This window comes from Bactrocera dorsalis, chromosome 1 (genome assembly GCF_023373825.1).
Source record: "Bactrocera dorsalis isolate Fly_Bdor chromosome 1, ASM2337382v1, whole genome shotgun sequence".
Classification (NCBI taxonomy): Eukaryota; Metazoa; Arthropoda; class Insecta; order Diptera; family Tephritidae; genus Bactrocera; species Bactrocera dorsalis.
This window is the reverse complement of record NC_064303.1, coordinates 65,199,072-65,220,733: the sequence shown is the minus strand read 5'-3', so window position 1 is coordinate 65,220,733 and position 21,662 is coordinate 65,199,072. Positions and strand designations below refer to the sequence as shown.

The window sequence follows — 21,662 nt, the reverse complement described above, 5'->3', positions numbered from 1 at the left end:
CTATCGGAATTCAATGGAATGCGATAACAAATCAATTCTCATATACAATTGAGTGAATATCTGCTATGTTTCGCCATTACAAAACGCCAAATACTTTCCTCGGTGGCAAAACTTTTCGACCCCGCAGGATGGCTTTCGCCAATAATGATTCAAGCAAAAATCCTCATTCAAGAATTGTGGCAAGATGGCACTGAATGGGATGAACAGGTAAAACCTTTACGTTTAGCAAAATGGGCTTAATTTGCTAACTATTTACATACTATATCTGAAATTCAAATCCCTTGATGGATAAATTTCACCGCTAACATTGACGCAGAATTACACGGTTTCTGTGTACGCACAGTTTACGTACGCACTCAGTACGATAACAAAATATCTTCACACCTCTTGGTAGCCAAAGCCAAAGTCGCACCTTTGAAGACACTCAGTCTGCAATGGCAACATGTTGCAAGTGCAGATAACTCAGCGGATCTCGGAAAAAGAGGTTGCAAGCCACTGCACCTCACCAGCACTACACTCTGGTGGAATGGTCCCACATGGCTAGCAGAATCTCCAGAATTCTGGCCAAAGTCTCCTGCTCGGAATATCATACCTCCGGAAAGTCGGGAAATAGAAGATTTTCATATCACTCCAGAAGATATTCTCCACAGATTTTCATCATTTGCTAAAGCACTAAAGGTAGTAGCTTATATGCACCAATTCATTCAAAGACTTAAACAAAAAATGAAAGGAGTACCAAATAATCCTTGCGTACAACTAACGCATACCGACTTGCAACATGCCAAGGTCAGTTTAATTTTATATACACAAACTCGCTATTTCAGCAAAGAGAAATCTAAGTTGCTCGAAAAGCGACCACTCGAAAGGGGAAGCTCTTCTTGTCTTAAATCCATTCTTGGACTCTAAGGGGTTCATAAGGGCGAATGGAAGATTAGCGAACTCCAGCCTTAGTTATAACGAACGACATCCCATCATTATTCCAGAGAAATTCCGTTTTACTTCCCTATTTCTAGCATATCTCCACCAGCTTACACTGCATAGTGAGCATCGCACAATGCAACAAATGGTTCTTCAAGAATTTTATATACCGCGAGTAAGTATACTAGTGTCACACGTTACCACGCTATAATACCTCTTTCTTTATTTAGCAATCCTAGTTCAAATAAAAACGAGCGTCTATAAATTATGTTTCAAATTAAATGAGTATAAACAATCTTTCTATGCGAATGGATATTTTTTTTATTTCAATTTAATAAACAAGATTTTTATAAGAGTACTTCTAGAAAATTCAATTCAATTTTACATAAAACTCAGTTTTTTTTATTATTTCGCTTTATTTAATAATAAAATCAAAATAATCAAATATTTACTTAAACTAATATTATTATTATAGAAAAATAATACAAATTAAGTTTTCTTCCGTAAAAAAATTATAATTCTAAAAATTAAAATTTGTAAAAGTAAAATTAGAAACTTCAACTTAAAACTAATTTATACAACTCAAAACTAAGCTTTTTTGCTTAAAACGATTGTGGCTTAAGGCCACAAATCTCCGGACTCCGCACATATAGTGTTTTTATCCTTGTCAGGAAATATATCTAGCAAATTTGCTCCACCAAAGCTCGACATAACCTAAAACGATATAACCCTAAAAAGCCGAAAAAATTGGGACTTAAAATATTTGCACTTTGCGACACTAACGGATTCGCGTATAGTTTTGAAGTGGAATCTGGAACTGAAAATATTTTGAAATCCGGAGAACCAGATTTAGGTGCTGCTTCAAATGTTGTCATGAGTTTGGCCAAAAATATTCCAAAGAACCAAAACTATAAACTTTATTTCGACAACTATTTCACGTCATTGTCACTTATAGAATAATTGGCCAAGGAAGGAATTCTTAGTTTAGGAACAATACGACGAAATAGGATACCTGACTGTAAATTGCCAACAGATAAGGATATTTCGAAAAAGAGCCGTGGTCACAGCGTAGAATATGTTGGAAATGTGCGAGGAATAGATATAGCCACCGTTGTCAGGAAAAACAACAAAAGTGTAACTCTTGCTTCTAATTTCGCTGGTGAGCTACCGAAGTCCACAGTACGCCGCTATGATAAGGCAAACAAAAGTACATAGATATTGAAAGACCTTATATTGTAGCCGAGTATAATCGGCACATGGGCGGGGTTGATCTCATTGACAGCATCATGGGCCGCTATAAGATATTGCTAAGAAGCAAGCGATGGCACGTTCGTCTATTTTATCACTTTTTAGACCTTGCAACGTCTAATGCTTGGCTCTTATACAAAAGAGCTCATAAAGAAAAAAAATTAGAGGGCAATCAGTTGTCATCTGCTGATTTTCGTTTAGAAGTTGCCACGATGTTGTGTAAATTGGGTACAAAGTCCCCTATGAAACGAAGAGGAATTGAAGCCGACATGTTCCTCCTATGGCAGTTAGGCAAGATCAAGTTGGACACTGGCCGGTATGGGCAGAAAAACGAATTCGTTGCAAGCGTCCAGGATGTGTTGGAGTATCACAAACGGTATGTGAAAAATGTGGTGTGGCTTTATGCTACAACAAGCAAAACAACTGCTTCAAAGAATTTCACACTTCTTAAAAAACATGTGAATATTCACGAAATACAAATATTATTATTTAATGAGCTTAGAGACGTTGTTACATAACGTGACATATCTGTCAAATAAACTTTTTTGTTGCTTTTCACCCAAATAAAAAAAAAATGTTTAAACTATAAAACACGTATTTCATTTCTATCCGAAATCTGTTAGAAACGATACAGTTTTTCCGTTTTTACTTAGTTGAGTTATAAAGGGTTAAGTTTAAAGAAACATTTTTCACAACTTTTGCCACCGTTTGAATTGTTTTTTCGCGGTTTTTCGTTTTAAAGAACGTTTATTACAATCTTAGCGCATTGGCTTTGATTTAATGCTCAATCGGTTTTCCCGCGGCACTAATTCAACGTAGTGGTCTTTTATTTCACTTCTGACACCATTTGTAGTATTCTTTCCTTCAATACACTATTCTTTTTTAATAAAACCGCACTGTTTTATATTTAATTTAACAAAAGTTTATTCAATTTGTATATATAGTAAATTGCGCGTAGCTTACAATGTTGATCTGTCTTACGTGAGAGTTCGCGGTCAACTGTATTTCGCTTTAGTTCTTCATTTTTGTCTTTTGCTTTATCAGTGTTGTAATGTAATTGTCGCGTCATTGTCGCAGGGTCGTATTTTAAGGTCCGTAAGTGCGTTTGGTTTGGGTCCGTGGTACATTTTCCACATACATACTTACATAAATATATAAACATATATATATATATGATATTTCCTACTATTTTTTCCGCGTTTTAATAAATTTATGTGCGATTAGCGAATTGTTATATGTATGTTACATTTTTAACATATATGTGGGATTGCAACTCTGACCTGACCTGACCTGCATGCAACTCTAAACATACACCCTGAATGAACGGACTCAATGAAAGCAATGAACGCCGACAGCGACGGTTAAAGAGACAGACACTTGATTTTGAAACTTTACAGCATACGGTAGTGCCCTCCAAAGAACATTTGAAAAATTAACTTTATATATATTATCGGTCAGTGATATAGTGATTAATCCTATGTTGCTTAGCCGTTTTGATAAATAAATCATTTTATACATATATCTAAAAAGAAACTGAAGCATCCATACATATATGTATATAACAATTACATGCCTACAAGGGATACGAGCAAAGCAAAACAAAAAGGAAAACGTCATATGGCGCATATAAAGCATATGCATATGCAAACATATGATAATAAATAGATACATACCAACAATTTTTCGTATTGTATTTTTTCTTTCGCAAAAAATATATATACGAGTATATATACAACTTTAATCTTTGCGGTAGCGATTCGAAAAATTTGATCACGTAATATATTTTACAAAAAAAATATTTTTTTTTACAAAACCAAATCTTCTGTTTACAAAATTTTTAAAATAGACTCTTTCCATTTAACTACATTGCTTTAGCAATATTAATTTTTAATCAATTATCTATTAGACAAAACTTTAAGCTAAAAGCTTCAAACTCTGTTCAAATTAATGCAATCTGACAAATCAAGAGAAATTAAGCCAAAAACACCTTTATCACACAAGGCACACCTGCAGAAGCTACACGCTCAAAGCAGAGTATAAAACAAAAAAGATTAGACAATATCTATATTTATCACAGGAAGTGATATTTTTATTAGATATTGTACAAGATTTTAAGCTTCCCCTATTACTGACATCACAGAATCAGTTTTGAATATAAAACTAGAAAGTGTGAACAATATCTGGGCACGCCATCTCCCAGAAAACGCAAAAGCTTCGGCGATAGCCAAGTGTAATATGTAACTGCCGCGATCAGTATGAGTTAACAAAGGGAATGATATCTGAACAAATAAGTTTAGTAAGGCCAAGTAGAGCCACTACTTCCCCTCCTAGAGTAGTTACTATACTAAAAGAAGACCTAGATAAAGGCATATATCTAAAAGTACCAGCTTGTGATACTGAAGTTTTTAATGGATGTTATGATCAATGGCCGTCCTTCCAGGACATGTTCACTGCATTTTATATAAATCATCCTAAACTCTCACAAGCACAAAAGTTATGCCATCTAAGGTACACAATTACAGGGGAAGCAGGCAGTATCGTTAAGCGATTCGCTTTAAATGGCGAAAATTTTAAGCTGGCTAGGGAAGCACTGGGCGAAAGATACGAAATTGGAAAATACATTATTACAGCTACTAAAAATTCAAAAAGAAACCAGCCATGAATTTCAGAATTTATACTCGAGTGACTAATTGCATATCAGTGTTAAAAACACAAAATATCTCCACAGAATCGTGGGACCCTATGATAGTAACTATTTGTGCAGAAACACTCCCTGATGCTGCGTTACGATGGGAACAATCACTTGTGGAAAGAAGAAAATGCCCACATGGGAACAAATGAAAACATTCCTCACTGCTCAATACGAGATAGCTGAGTGAATTGACAACAAAAATTTAAACCTAAAAAATCATCAAACTCAAATAAAAACTTATTTAAACCTCAAGCTAGCAATAATATTCAATACAATAATAAAAGTCACACTTTCGTGTGAAACCAAACTAATAAACGGCAACCATTATGTGAAATTTGTAAAGGAGGTCATAACATAAGATCTTGCGAGAAATTTAAAAAATATCCGTTTCTGTCAGGAACAATCTATGCATCAACTGTCTGTCGAATGGTCATACAACAAAAGACTGTGAAAGCAAATTTAATTGTGTGTACTGTCAACGAAGACATCACTCACTGCTTCATATTACCAACTTTCAAAATATGAACAACTACAACAAGTAGCCTCAAATCCCGAAAAAATGGGAGAAAACCCATGTTGCTCTAAAGCAGAAAAAATTCAAGCGCTTCATTCAGAAAATGAAGCAAAATTGTTTTATCCACTCCGGTCATCACCATTAGAACATTATTCAAACTAAGAGCATTAATAGATCAAGGCATTCAAAGAACCTTTATATCATCAAAGGCTCAAAATCAGCTCAAATTGCCAATAAAACATTCGAATTTCCAAATTTCGGGAATGGGCGAAAGAATTATCCAAAATTCGACCAAAATATGCCCAATTACCATAGTATCTCCAAATGTGGATGTTAGAATAGATGCACAAGCCATTGTTCTACCGCAACTTACAAATTTACTTCCAAGCTATGAAGTAAATGAAATACACTGGGAAAAATGCTCACATCTCAAATTAGCAGATCCTAATTGGCATACCCCATCACAAATCGACATATTATTAGGCAGTGACTTAATACCTCAAATAATTTTTGAAGGTATAGAGAAAATCTCCAATAAATTGTTAGCCCAAAATACAATCTTTGGGTGGTTTATAAGTGGCCAAGTCCCTGAAAAAATCAATTCTTTCATATATCTCAAACCAATACTTAAATAATCAATTTGAAAAATTTTGGGAAATAGAAGAATTACCCAAAATTACCCAACTTTCAGAGGAAGACCAGGCGTGCGAAGCCTATTACAAGTCCACAACAACAAGAAACGAACATGGTCGTTATGTTGTGCGACTACCATTAAAACCAACTTTTCCTGAAACCATAGCTCTAGGCCACTCTAAAATATCAGCAGTCTAGCAATTTCTAAGCTCGGAAAAAAGGCTCATAAAGAAAAGTGAGCTTAAATCGGCATACGATAATGTGATGGACGAATATCTTGGCCTCAATCATATGGAAGAAGCTGTACCATATGAAAAAGTATCTAAAGGTAGATATTTATCTTTTTACCTGCCACATCATGGGGTAATAAGACCTGATAAAATTACAACAAAAGTACGAGTGGTTTTCAATGCCTCAAAGTGTACGAGCTCAGGCAAATCACTCAATGATGTACTATACACAGGGCCAACATTACAACCTGATCTCATGTTGCTAATTCTAAATTGACGCATGTTTAAATACGTTTTCAATGGGGACGTAGAAAAAATGTACAGACAAATTCTAGTACATGGAGATGACCAAGATTTCCAGCGTATAGTCTTCCGCAAATCAAGTAATAGTCCAATCAGCGACTATAAACTTAAAACCGTCACCTTTGGCATCAATTGCGCACCCTATTTGGCGATCAGGACACTACATGAAGTGGCAAAAACAAATGCAACAAATTTGCTTTTAGCATCTTCTGTGTTGCAAACACAAACATACGTGGACGACATACTATCAGGTAGCCACAATATCGCATAAGCATGCGAATCACTATCGCAAGTGATCAAAGCCTTAAATTACTATCGGAATTCAATGGAATGCGATAACAAATCAATTCTCATATACAATTGAGTGAATATCTGCTATGTTTCGCCATTACAAAACGCCAAATACTTTCCTCGGTGGCAAAACTTTTCGACCCCGCAGGATGGCTTTCGCCAATAATGATTCAAGCAAAAATCCTCATTCAAGAATTGTGGCAAGATGGCACTGAATGGGATGAACAGGTAAAACCTTTACGTTTAGCAAAATGGGCTTAATTTGCTAACTATTTACATACTATATCTGAAATTCAAATCCCTTGATGGATAAATTTCACCGCTAACATTGACGCAGAATTACACGGTTTCTGTGTACGCACAGTTTACGGACGCAATCAGTACGATAACAAAATATCTTCACACCTCTTGGTAGCCAAAGCCAAAGTCGCACCTTTGAAGACACTCAGTCTGCAATGGCAACATGTTGCAAGTGCAGATAACTCAGCGGATCTCGGGAAAAGAGGTTGCAAGCCACTGCACCTCACCAGCACTACACTCTGGTGGAATGGTCCCACATGGCTAGCAGAATCACCAGAATTCTGGCCAAAGTCTCCTGCTCGGAATATCATACCTCCGGAAAGTCGGGAAATAGAAGATTTTCATATCACTCCAGAAGATATTCTCCACAGATTTTCATCATTTGCTAAAGCACTAAAGGTAGTAGCTTATATGCACCAATTCATTCAAAGACTTAAACAAAAAATGAAAGGAGTACCAAATAATCCTTGCGTACAACTAACGCATACCGACTTGCAACATGCCAAGGTCAGTTTAATTTTATATACACAAACTCGCTATTTCAGCAAAGAGAAATCTAAGTTGCTCGAAAAGCGACCACTCGAAAGGGGAAGCTCTTCTTGTCTTAAATCCATTCTTGGACTCTAAGGGGTTCATAAGGGCGAATGGAAGATTAGCGAACTCCAGCCTTAGTTATAACGAACGACATCCCATCATTATTCCAGAGAAATTCCGTTTTACTTCCCTATTTCTAGCATATCTCCACCAGCTTACACTGCATAGTGAGCATCGCACAATGCAACAAATGGTTCTTCAAGAATTTTATATACCGCGAGTAAGTATACTAGTGTCACACGTTACCACGCTATAATACCTCTTTCTTTATTTAGCAATCCTAGTTCAAATAAAAACGAGCGTCTATAAATTATGTTTCAAATTAAATGAGTATAAACAATCTTTCTATGCGAATGGATATTTTTTTTATTTCAATTTAAAAACAATATTTTTATAAGAGTACTTCAGTCACTTCAGTTCAGTTAAATTGTTGAGGAAGGTAAATTTTAAATAGATTTTATAATTTCTATTTAAATTATAAAGATTTTTTTGTTAAGAATGAATGCAGAAAGTGCGTCAATTCACAATAGCCATGCACAATAGTCACTTCCCTGCAAGACGGGTAGTTGTTAGCAAACGTGTAAGCGACTTGTTATTGTTCACTTTTGCATTCGTTAAAATATTTGTTACCTTTGTTCAGAGAGTGGGAAAAAAGTAACACATAGATATTTGATGTTCAATGGTTATCTCGCTCTAACCAATGGCAAATGTCGCATGCTGCCTTGTTCTAATAGAATACACACATTTGTTAGCAAATCTCTTCACAGTATGTTACGGGTAACAAATTATTTTGTTAGCGCATAGCTTACCTATGTGTTATGGATAACAAAAAGTATTTGTTACCCAAATATCTGTTAGTGTTATTATTTTGGTTATCACTTTGTTACTTTTAACATATAAGCATGTTAGCAGGAACAAGCAGTAACAAAATTATCTGTTACCCATTTGTTACTTCTAGAAAATTCAATTCAATTTTAAATAAAACTCAGTTTTTTTTATTATTTCGCTTTATTTAATAATAAAATCAAAATAATCAAATATTTACTTAAACTAATATTATTATTATAGAAAAATAATACAAATTAAGTTTTTTCCGTAAAAAAATTATAATTCTAAAAATTCAAATTTGTAAAAGTAAAATTAGAAACTTCAACTTAAAACTAATTTATACAACTCAAAACTAAGCTTTTTTGCTTAAAACGATTGTGGCTTAAGGCCACAAATCTCCGGACTCCGCACATATAGTGTTTTTATCCTTGTCAGGAAATATATCTAAAATGAAACGTTATAAGTTAAGGCATTCAAATATACAGTCGAATCCGTTTATTATGACATCGAAAGGAACTGTGTTTGTCAGTATAATAAGCGGACGTCATACAAAGCGTTTTATGAAATGAAAAACTTTTTTATGTAAATATGTACATTCATATGTACTTAAGTATTTTAATACAGAAAGATATGTAAGCGATGGCAACTCTGTTGCCCAACAAGTGTCAGATAAAATAAAGCAAGTGGCAGCAACCAAAAGGGCACAGTCAACAAGCAACCGTCAGCGAGTGAACAACGTAAAATAACGAGTACGAAATATTTGAGAACATTCTATAAATTTGCATAAGTGTAATATTTTCATATTTAAATAAAGTTCTATATTGTTATAATTGTTTGACTGTCAATTTTAACGAGTGCACACGAGTACGGTGTTTTTCTACAGTTCAGAAGTGGTGAACTGAAGAGGTTGCTACGGGAAAGGCAATAAGCGACGACTGGCACGCGAGACCAGTTGTTGCAACGTCTTAGCGCATATGAGGAGTCCGACGAGGTGGACATCCAAGAGATCAACGTTACAGAGGAGTCATCCGAGATATCAACGGTGACACAACTGCAGCAGGAGATGAAGCAGTTACGCGAAATGATGGTACAGCTACTACAAGCACAAAACAACGGCACTGGTACAGTCAGCATGCAAGAGGTAAAAACGGTACAAAACACAAATAGCAACGATAGCGCAGTCGCAGTCAACGGCGGCGCAGGCGTTCAGAGTCACGCCACTGACGCTATTTCAACGAACGACGACAGCACGGTGGCAACTAACAACAACGTTACAACACGCATTCAAAGCAACGGGGATATTTCTGCGAACGGGAATATTTCAACGAACGAGAATATGCGACACGCGTCAGTAAAAGAAATTGCAAATACCCTGCCGGAATTTGATCCAACGAATAACGCAAGCATTACGGTAGAGCAATTTATTGACAGAGTCGATCGAGTAGTGGAAGCATATAGATGGGACGAGAAATTTTTATTTTTGGCTATTTATACACGTTTAAGAGGAGTTGCACGTATGTGGTTGGATGCATCACCCACATTACACACAACTTGGGAAAATTTTGCTGATGCGTTACGACACGAATTTGGTTCAGATCGAGACGAGGCAGAAATTCATTTCGTGATGGCCAATGCAACGAGGAAGCCAAAAGAAATCGTAAGAGAATATTGTTTTCGAGTGGCGGCACTAGGTATACGTTACAAACTGAGTGAGGCAGCCATTATACGTTATGCAAGAGCTGGGTTAAAACATAGAGAACTCCAACAAAGCATTGCAGCAATGAAGTTTACAACAATGAAGCAGATGAGAGACGCCATCGAGGACTATTTCATTAATCGCGGAGGGCTAAGTGAGCCACAAGTACATCAACCAAGCAAGCGAGACAACAATAACGAAAAATATGCTGAGTCAACGAAACAAAATGATGAATTTAAAGCACAATTGAAATGCTACAATTGCAACGTACCTGGACATTTCGCCAACAAATGTCCAATGCCGCAGAAACGACATCGCTGTACAACGTGTAACAAAGTTCATCCAAACGGAGGAAATTGTGAGAAGACGACAGTACCGTTACGACGACTTGGTGCAATCAACCTTGACGAATGTTTCAAGAAATTAGTTTACATAAAAGCGCAACCGTATATCGCATTCATCGACACGGGCAGCCAATGTAGCATCATTCGTAGGTCAGTAGCCAAACGCATCGACGATATAGCCGTAAAATGCTGCTTACAAGTAAAAGTCATTTGCGGAGGATGCGTACTTTCACGGAGGCTATTACCATAGACATCACCATCTACGGAATCAACATCGAGACGCAAGCCTACATCGCTGATGACGAGTTACTAGAACAAGACGTTTTAATAGGTCAAGATGTTATCATCAATGCAAACACTACGCTGAAAATTGAAAATGGTCGCACAATATTCGGAAGCAGACGAGCAGTATAGACAACGGTAATAACTGAGAGCAATTTTTCCAAACTAATGTCCAATTTCAGCAATGAAGCAGAACGAAATAAGATACAAAGTCTTCTGGCAAGCTATGCCGATGTCTTCTCCAGTGGGCTGAAAGATATTGGCAAAACTGACGTAGTTCAAGCTAGCATCGAACTTGAGAGCAATCGCACCATATTTCAAGCGCCTTATCGTATCCCAGAACCGAAGCGTGATATTGTCAACAAGATGATTGAAGAATTACTTGAGCGTGATATTGTCACGAAATCGACATCCGAATACGCAAGTCCCGTGGTCTTAGTCAAAAAGCAGAATGGAAGTGATCGGTTATGTATCGGTTATCGACGAATTAATAAGATAACAAAGAAAGAAAATTTTCCAGTCCCGAATATTGAAGAACGGCTACATTAAGCAAAACGTTTCCGATACTTTTCGTCACTCGATTTGTATAGTGGGTACTATCAGATCAAAATGGCACCCGATAGTAGGAAATACACCGCTTTTATCACAACGGACGGTCTATATGAGTTCAAACGCATGCTTTTTGGTCTAAAGAATGCACCAGCTGTGTTTAATAGACTCATAGCAGAAATCTAAAGACGGGTCGAGACGGGCGACATGCTGCATTATATGGATGACATCCTAATCGGCAACAATTCTTTCGACGAAATGTATACAAAGCTTTCCCGTATACTCCAAGTACTACGTACTTGAACGTTAACAAATGTGAGTTGTTCACGCAAACAATAACGTTTTTGGGACATCAGCTAACTCCTGAAGGCATCAGTCTGGGCAACGTCAAAACCAACGCTATCCTAAATTTTCCACAGCCGAGAAATGTCACTGAAGTATGCAAATTCTTAGGTCTCAGTGGCTACTTCTGAAAATTCGTCGCTGGTTATTCCATTATTTCTCAACCGTTACGCAAATTGTTACGCAACAACATCGCATTCGCATGGGGACTACAGCAAGAATCAGCATTCAACGAACTCAAAACCGCATTATCATCGAAACCAACCATGGTCAACTACCGCATCGAAGCCGAACACGAACTACATACAGACGCAAGCTCTATCGGCCTTGCAAGCGATTTGTTGCAAGTCGAGAACGGACAACTGCACCCGATCTCATATTTTAGTCGCTCTACTACAGACAACGAAAAACGTTTCCATAGCTATGAACTCGAAGCATTAGCGATAGTGGAATCATTGGAAAGATTCAAATACTACGTATACGGAAAGAAGATCAAAATTATTACCGATTGCAACGCTTTACGAACAACAATGGAGAAACGAGAGCTTAAATCACGCATTGCCCGATGGTGGTTGAGAATCCAAGAATTCGACATTGAAATTCAACATCGACCAGGAGTTCGTATGGCCCATGTCGATGCGTTGAGCCGTGCACCTTATGAAGATGCACACGAAGTAGATGCCGCTGATCTCAAGATTTCCAAGATGATTATCGACCAGGCGGATTGGTTGTTTAGTGTTCAGCTACAAGACGAGAAAATAAGAAACATCGTTAACGAAATACAGAATGAAGTGAAGCCAGAATATCCCGATTAGGTTGTTTAACTGGAACGCCTATATCGAAAACACGACAACAAACTACTATGGGTTGTTCCGAAGCAATTAAGGTTCCAAATACTGCACGAATGCCACGATAAGGCAGGCCATATGAGCGTTGACAAAACAATAAAACGAATTCTCAATCTCTTCTGGTTTCCTCGAATGCGCAATTACGTAAAGAGCTACATCAACTCATGTGTGGGTTGTGCTTTAAATAAAACCCCTGGCGGACGACGTGAGGGTCGATATCACTACGACAACGTTAAGCCAATACCGTTTACGACAATGCACATTGATCATTTGGGTCCGTTCCCAAAAAGTTCAAAACGCAACGAGCGTGTGTTGGTAATTTTAGATTCATTTACCAAATTCACAATCCTACGAGCAGTCAAGAGTACCGCAACAAGCCATGTAATCCCGGAATTGCTTGAGATCACGAGCTATCTGGGAATGCCTGAACGTATCATATCCGACCGAGGAACGGCCTTCACTTAAAAGCGTTCCAAAAGTTTTGCTATGAAAACAACGTCAAACTTATTCTCAACGCAGTGCGGACGCCACGCGCTAACAGACACGCTGAACGAGCAAACCGCGTCATCCTATCCATGCAACTACCTTCTACTGATGACGAAAGACGATGGGACGACAAATTACGTCAAATACAATGGGGCATTAATACCATCCCGAATAAAACCACAGGTTGTACACCATTCCGACTACTTTATGGGTACGTGCCTCGAGACATCCTTCAGAATCAACTTATCCAGGCACTTCAAGACGATGATGTTGACCTGATAAACGACACCGACCTACAACAACTACGAGTCGGCACCGCTCAACGAATAAACGACGTAAGAGCACAAGCCAAGAATCTATATGACGCAAAGCATAATCAACCGAAGACGTACAACGAAGGTGATATCGTATTGACTACAAACAAACCAATAAGCTCCGGTACATCACGTAAATTAGAACCACAATTCAGAGGACCATTCATCATCATGTAATTGAAGACTTACCTCATTCCGAGCGAACGCAACGTCACTACAAAGCCGTATTTGCATCAGATCAACTTAAAACTTGGTGCATGCAGATGATCCAGACGACATAGACAACGAAGATGAGAGTACCATGGGCGAGGGCGCCACATTGGGTCAGGAAAGCCGACTGTAAGCGATGGCAACTCTGTTGCCCAACAAGTGTCAGATAAAATAAAGCAAGTGGCAGCAACCAAAAGGGCACAGTGAACAAGCAACCGTCAGCGAGTGAACAACGTAAAATAACGAGTACGAAATATTTGAGAACATTCTATAAATTTGCATAAGTGTAATATTTTCAAATTTAAATAAAGTTCTATATTCTTATAATTGTTTGACTGTCAATTTTAACGAGTGCACACGAGTACGGAGTTTTTCTACACATAGTAATTAAATATATATACATACGTATTAAATCAAAATCAAAATTGCACGTAATCAGCACATTATAACACATACATGTGTATTTTTTACTGTAAGTAATCTGTAATTTTTGTCTGCTTTTGTTTTTTCATTTTATTGCAAAAACAATCTCTAATACTATTGTGTATAGAAGACATAGCTATGGTCAAATTATCATTTTCAATATTGCTGTGAACAAATCGTGATAATAATCTGCGGTAGGTAATGGTTCTTGCTCGACTTCCTCTTCACCATCACTTTCGAGTTGTTTCTTAGCACTTCGGATGTGAGGAGAGCGCTTTCGATGTCAACATAATCTTCCCACATTTCCGGTGCTGCAAAAGAATCTGAATTTAGGTTTCGTGACCACAAAAATAAAGGAATGTCATCTTCTTCATCGAATTCATGTTCTGATATTTGAATAGGTAAACCGTCGTGGCTTTCAATGAATCCTGCATGTTTGAAACAGTTACGAATGTTACTTTGTGAAATTTTATTCCAGGCATCATTAACCATCAGAATTGCATCTAGCACCGTTATTTTTGTAGAAGAGTTGTTTTCATTAGCATCAAGACAGTTAATCATTTTGAGCACAAGGTTGTTCCTAAAATTCGTTTTGAGTGATCGTATTACTCCCTGATCCATTGGCTGTAGTGCTGCTGTTGTATTCGGCGGAAGGAAAGCAAGTGCTATAGACTTTAAATCAGTAACATTTGGATGCGCCGGGCAATTATCAACCAGCAATAGAATCTTTTTCTTCTTCTTCACCAAATCACGATCCCAATCACGAAGCCATTTTTCAAAAAGTTCTGACGTCATCCAAGCTTTACGATTGTTAGCATAATCGACAGGTAATGATTTGACACTTCTAAAACATCTTGGTTTTTGTGACTTTCCAATAATGAGCAATTTCTTTTTCTCTCTTCCACTCATATTAGCTGCTACCATGACAGTTATTCTATCTTTCGACAACTTACCTCCACTACAATTTTCACCTTTAAATTTTAAAGTTTTATCCGGCATTAATTTGTAAAAAAACCAGTTTCATCAGCATTAAATATCTGATCATCAGAAAATTGTCTTCGTAAATTCGGCCACACAGATACCAGTTTGTTGTTGAACTTTGATCAACAGACGAAGATTCACCGACAATTTTTCCCGCCACAATGTTATGTCGAACTTTAAAACGACTGATCCAGCTTGCAGAACAATTAAAGTCGAGAATACCAAAACGCGCGACAAAACCATTTGCCTTTTCCTGTAGCATAGGGCCGCTGACAGGTATTCCTTTGTTTCTCATATTTTTAAACCACGGAATTAATGCTTGATCAACATTTTCTTGTCGTGATTTTCGAAGCCTTTTCGGTTTCAAAACATTTGAATCATTGAGATTGTCGAATGACCCACGCCAAATTTTCTAATCTGTATATTATTGCACCTTTCTCCTCAATTGTAAATGCTTTACGTCGTTGTGATGACATTTTTTCACAGTAACTGTATAAGATTCCAAATCAAACCTATCGTCACGACTTTATTTTTGATATTAACTCAAAACCGCAAGAAGCAGCAATTATAAGTCTGCTTGTTCAGTAAGCACATGTACAAAAACTATTAGGATTCCGGGAATAGAGCATATGCTAGCGGTGTGCATATGTACAGTAGGCAGCAGTCAGCGTCGTATGCACATACAGAAAATAAGATGAAATAACGGTACACTCAGGCGACATTTGTCCCATAGACGTAGCGTATGCAAACTTAGATGGGGGATTATACCCCATACAATATCTCAGTCTTGAACAGTAACAAACAAAAGACAATGCGTGACCTTCAAGCGTCAATTACTCACTGAGACTTAAAACAAAAACGAGCCACGTGCCGAACGGCGTCGGGAATCAACGAACATTGCCGGAGGTGTAAAGAATCATGTCAGTCATTCTAACCGGACAAAATTTATTAAAAATTGGTCATAATAAGCGACATGTCACTGTAAGGGAAGTCATAATATCCGACTCTTTTATGAAGAATTTTATATGAAAACCAAACTTCGTAGTGTTATTACGTCATAGTAACCAGTTGGTCAATATAGGCGGAGTCATAATAAACGGATTCTACTGTATAACAGTAAAAAAACCTACCAAAAACTAACCTGAAATCAATCTAAATTGTAGTGGTACATTGAATCGTCAGAAAACATACCACGCAGTACGCCGTCAACACTGCCTTTTGCGCCCTTTGACTTCAATATTAGCCGCATCTGTAAAAAAAAAAATTACAGTAAATTATATTACAATCGCATAATATTTAAAAACGAAATACTTACCATAGCATCTGTGCTTTCCTTTTGTGAAAGTTTGTCTTCCACGAAGCGCTCGTGCTCCTCCGATGACATGGGCAGTTTCGAAGCGAGCTCCACGTTATGATCGTCCTCCAAGTCACCGGTGATGCGGCTAATTGAATGGTGCGTCTTTGCCGCTATGACGCGGCATTCGCGCAATAACTTACATTGCGCCTTTTCTGGCATCTAGAAAATTAAAATATAAAAATTAGTTTCTGTTTTCATTTGGTAATGTAATACTGCGTTACTTACTTTGTCTGTTATGGACTTTTCAATTGCGGTGAGACGGGTCTCAATGGCATCCAGCTTCTGGATTATATCTGAAAAACATAAATATATTTATGTAAGGAAATACTAATATATTTATATATTAATACATTATACCTGCATGGCCGCCAGACGATGGTGACGGTACCACAATATTTGATGGTTCTATCCAACAGATACATATGTTGATGGAGCATATGAGAGCCTTGCAAGCAGTATTTGACGACGTCAATGGTACTGATTTGCATATATGCACAAATTACGTCCAGAAGCACATAGATTTAAGTAATTTTGTAAATTGTAGCTCGAAAATAAAAGAATTATTTTTCAGAGCTAGAATACATATATTTTAGGATTCGTTCCTTAAATAAAAACTTAATTGAACATTTGGCTAAATGAGCACCTTACCCCCCTCTTAATATAATATAACTACACCTCACACATACACACCATACTCAACACATCTTCACCCCACACTGCACATCCTATACTCAACACATTGGCATCATGCGGATCATTTCCTTTCATCCCTTACTACGTACCACACTCAACACATCATCTTTTACATCACACCTTTCGCACCACACATGAGGACACCACACACAATCAACAAAAGGAACTGGCGGACGGCGCCAGGCTCTCTTACTTATACGATCCGCGCATATACGCATCTACCGGCATTTTTCTTATCCCGCATTTCTTAACTCGTTTCGCCATCAAGGTCATCGCTAAAACCACTGGTAAGTGCCGCGAGTTTTTATATAAAAGAACCTCTGATTTCTCTATGGTCCTTCGAAGCCGTACCGGACGGCACTAGTGATAACTTTTAAAAATCAAAAAAAAAAAAATTTAACTTAATCACGGTGACGCGACGACGCGGTAAATAAAATCAATTAAAAAATTGTTGTGCTGTGAAATAATATACATAGTACTTGTACAAAGGTACATATACGGAAACAAGCACATTATATGTGCACAAAATTATAATTTAACAAAGAAAAAAACACTGTGAAAAAGGTTGACAAAATCTTTCAAAAGTGAAAGAAAAAATAAACGGTGAAACCGGGAAAAAAAAAACAAAAACGGTGAAAAAATTGTCAAAAGTGTGAAAACCGTTGGTGACAAAACTGTAAGAACAAAAAAAAAATAACCGTGAAATATTAATACATATTGGAAAAAAAAATCTTGCTGGTGATGGTGAAAATTGAAAAAAAAACGGTGGTGCCAAAATCTAAAGAAAAAAAAATATATATACAATGTATATATACAGATGTATATATAGATATATACATATACATATGTACATATAAAATTTCATATACATACATATGTAACATATGAAAAAGTCAACGGAAAAAGTTACAAAAAATAATAAATAAAAGTGAGGTGACCGCAAGTGCAAGAATAATTCTTATACGGTATACACATATGTATATGGGTACAGTGCCAGTGGAGTGATCGAAACCAAAAATAAAAAAAACAAAAAAGGAAAAAGGTTTACAGCAAAAGAGAGTGAAGTGACAAAATCGTGGTGGGCAAATATAAGCACTTATGCAATATAGGCATAATTAGTGCTGTGAAGTGTGGGGACATTAAACCCACAGACAAAAAAAAAAAACAAATTAAGGCAATAAGTGCAGCGAGGAAAACGCAACAACACCGGCAGCAGAAGAACTGGAGGAAAGAAATACAAGGAACAGGCACAGTCACAAGCGCAGGCACAAGCACAGGCACCCACCAATTCAAACGTACATACACTCATACAATTATTATCCCCAAAAGCCCCTGGCGGAAAACAAAGTGAGTGTCGTTTCCTTTCAATATTTACTTTCTATATACATATATGTATGGTATAAAATCAAAAAACTAAATTTGCAATTCTGGCCAAAATCGCGGTAAAAACAGAAAAAACCGTTACAAACTGTTCGGTTTATTTTCCGGTAAAAACCGAAAAACCGCTAACAAAGCAGTTTGTGACGGGATATAGCGGATTATTGATTGCCGGTAAATGCTTACCCTTGTGCTATTACACAAACCTATCCCAAAAACTATAAATATTCAAGTACTTACTTGCAGAAAGTTCCAGCAATACCCCTTATGCTTAATCAAGTATAAGCAGGATTGCTTCAAATAAGCTGCGGCAATCAGAAAAAACAAAAAAAAAAGGAGCATATGTCAATTAACATCCTTTTTATTAAGAATACATACATACATATATGTCCCATATCGCATGTATATATTACATACAGAGAGCATAACTAGCTCACTTATTATTCTAACCAATTTGATACTTACGTATGTTTAATCATATTCACCTCAATATTTTTCAATATATATACATACATATATCTCAAATTAAAAAAATTATTAAATTCTCTTTTCGCGGCTTCTTAACACTGCGAACATATGTATATACATACACATGTATATGCGGCGCAAGTATAAATATATATATATACAGACATAAAAACGAGTGAGCTTGAGAAAATACCTGCGGTCGGGTAATTCTCTTTTCGTGGTTTTTTCATAAGAAAATATATACATATACATATATATACATGCGTACATATATATGCACATACGGGCGCATATAAATATATTCAACATACTGGAAGAAATACCCAATCGACATTGGGAACAAACTAAATAACAATAAATATAACAAAAAAGGATTTAATAAAATACAAAATTTGTACATCGGTGTATTGTCACATACGCTCACTGCTTCAAAGTCCACATTGGCATATATTCCGCGATACCCCTTGGTTTTCGTCTAACAAAACCAAGCAGGATTGCGTATAAAATATAATCAAAGTCCACATTGGCATATTCCCGCAATACCCCTTGATTTTTGAGCAACAAAAACAAGCAGGATTGTGTAAAACACCAAAGCGTAATACATATGTACATACATGCATATGTACAAAGTGCAGTGATCTCTAATACGAGCGCTCATTAGCACATAACAAACAAAATATCCACCTATAGGTATACCCTATAGGAAATTTGGACATAAAACATATATAAAACAAATATACATAGAAAAATAAACATATAAAAAATTTCCGGTCAATAATAAATAATAAAATCAAATTTAAGCGATAATCTTTACGTGATTTGGGAAACTCTTATTTATATAAAAGAGTTCACGTCTAAACATTTCGTTCAAAACTCTTATTTAGGCAAAAGAGTTCGCGTTCAAACATATAAGTACATATACATACATATATACAAAAACATTTTGAAAGTTCGGCTATCAAAAAGCCATTGGTTTTATTAATTCTCTTTGAAACTCTTGCATACAAAAGAGCTTTCTTTTCTATATTATATACAAAACTATTTCTGTACATCTACTAGTCTAGTTTACACTTAGACATTTTAAATTATTTCAAAACATTTTTTAAATGAGCTCAGACTCAAAGGAATCTAAAACAACTCAGTTGCTAAAAGTTCCAGAAATGATTTCAGACAAAAAAGTCCGTGTACACCGGCAAGGAGCTACAAAACTAAAGAGGGGTAAAGACATTTCTTATACAAAATTCATTGCTGAGAGTGACAGTTTGATACGATACTGCACTCGATTTTCATCTTCACCGATTCAAGACAATTCGGAATCGGTCTTAGAAATCAAAAAAGACAATTTAGACAACTTTTGGACACGTCTCCAAGCGGCATATGACGCAATCGTAGAATCTGACGACTCAGATCTACCGAAAAATTTTAAATCCTCATACACCAAGTATGAACACTGCCTAGACCAGTTCGAAGACACAAAGGCAATGATTTCTGATCAACTAAAGCTATTAAGAGCAATTGCACCTACTCCACAACCGAGAGTAGAGCTGCCACAAAAACAAGCCCAAGAGGCAAGTTCAGGCATTCACCTCAAAGTGCCAGTATGCGACACAGATATATCTCATGGTGGTTATGAACAGTGGCCGTCCTTCCGGGACATGTTTACAGCTGTGTACATAAACCATCCCAAATTGTCACAAGCGCAGAAATTGTATCACCTCAGATACAAAACCAAAGGTCAGGCAGACGTAATAGTGAAACAGTTCGCTCTCAATGACGAAAATTTTAATTTTGCTTGGGAAGCTCGAGAGAATACTGGTCGATAAGCAAATAACAATTTTAATGAACTTGCCAAAAATTCAAAGGGAAACCAGTGAAGAATTCATCAAACTTCAATCCACTGTTTCCAATTGTTTGTCGATTTTATCGACCCAAAATATTCCCACAGATAATTGGGACCCCATTCTGGTAAATATATACACAGCTGCATTACCAGAAAAATCGTTACTTTTGTGGGAGCAATCGCTCTCATCGCGAAGAAAGTGCCCAACGTGGCACAAATGAAAGAATTTCTTACTACCCAATACGAAATTGCAGAAAGGGTAGATAAAAGGCTAGTAAGAACGAAAAACGTTCAAAACGATCTCAATAAAAGCTTTAATAGACCCCAAGCAAGTAGTCACAATAATTCAAATAGAACCTTTTTTAAAAATCAATCGTTCTCTTCCGAACAATATAAACAAACGTCATGCGAACTTTGTAGAGGAGGTCACAAACTAAAATTATGCGAAAAATTCAAAAAAATGAATGTTAGCGATCGAAACAATTTCGTAAGAACGAAAAAATTATGTACCAACTGTCTGTCACATGCGCATACTCTTAAAGATTGCGAAAGCAAATTTAATTGCGTTTACTGCCATAAAAGACATCATTCAATGTTACATATAACAAATTTTTCCAGCTAACCCCCGAACAATGCGAACGTAAAACGAGCAACAGGATTAGTTGCCACAACAAATTCTGAAAACTGCCAAGAAGCACCATGCTGCTCAAAGGCGTTAAAAACCCAATCGCTACATAGCGAAAATCACAGTAGGGTACTATTACCCACAGCAGTTGTCTTCATCGAGCACCGAGGAGAACTGTTTAAACTTAGAGCCTTAATAGACCAAGGATCACAATGATCATTTATAGCGTCTAGGGCACAAAACAGGCTATAGTTACCAACAAAACTGGCTAACTTT

The 21,662-nt window shown here is 36.8% G+C and overlaps 1 protein-coding gene across 1 annotated transcript; it reads right to left on the bottom strand.

The window, feature by feature from the left end:
- Positions 1 to 14,201: 14,201 nt before the first annotated feature.
- Positions 14,202 to 14,969, bottom strand: LOC125777825 (tigger transposable element-derived protein 4-like). The gene has a single exon (XM_049453643.1). It carries the CDS (start codon positions 14,967 to 14,969, stop codon positions 14,202 to 14,204), a length of 768 nt encoding a protein of 255 aa, XP_049309600.1.
- Between the last annotated feature and the right edge of the window lie 6,693 nt (positions 14,970 to 21,662).

Bases quoted from the DNA above. Each gene is read 5' to 3' on its own strand.
- LOC125777825 (XM_049453643.1), bottom strand. From the start codon at position 14,969: ATGGTAGCAGCTAATATGAGTGGAAGAGAGAAAAAGAAATTGCTCATT.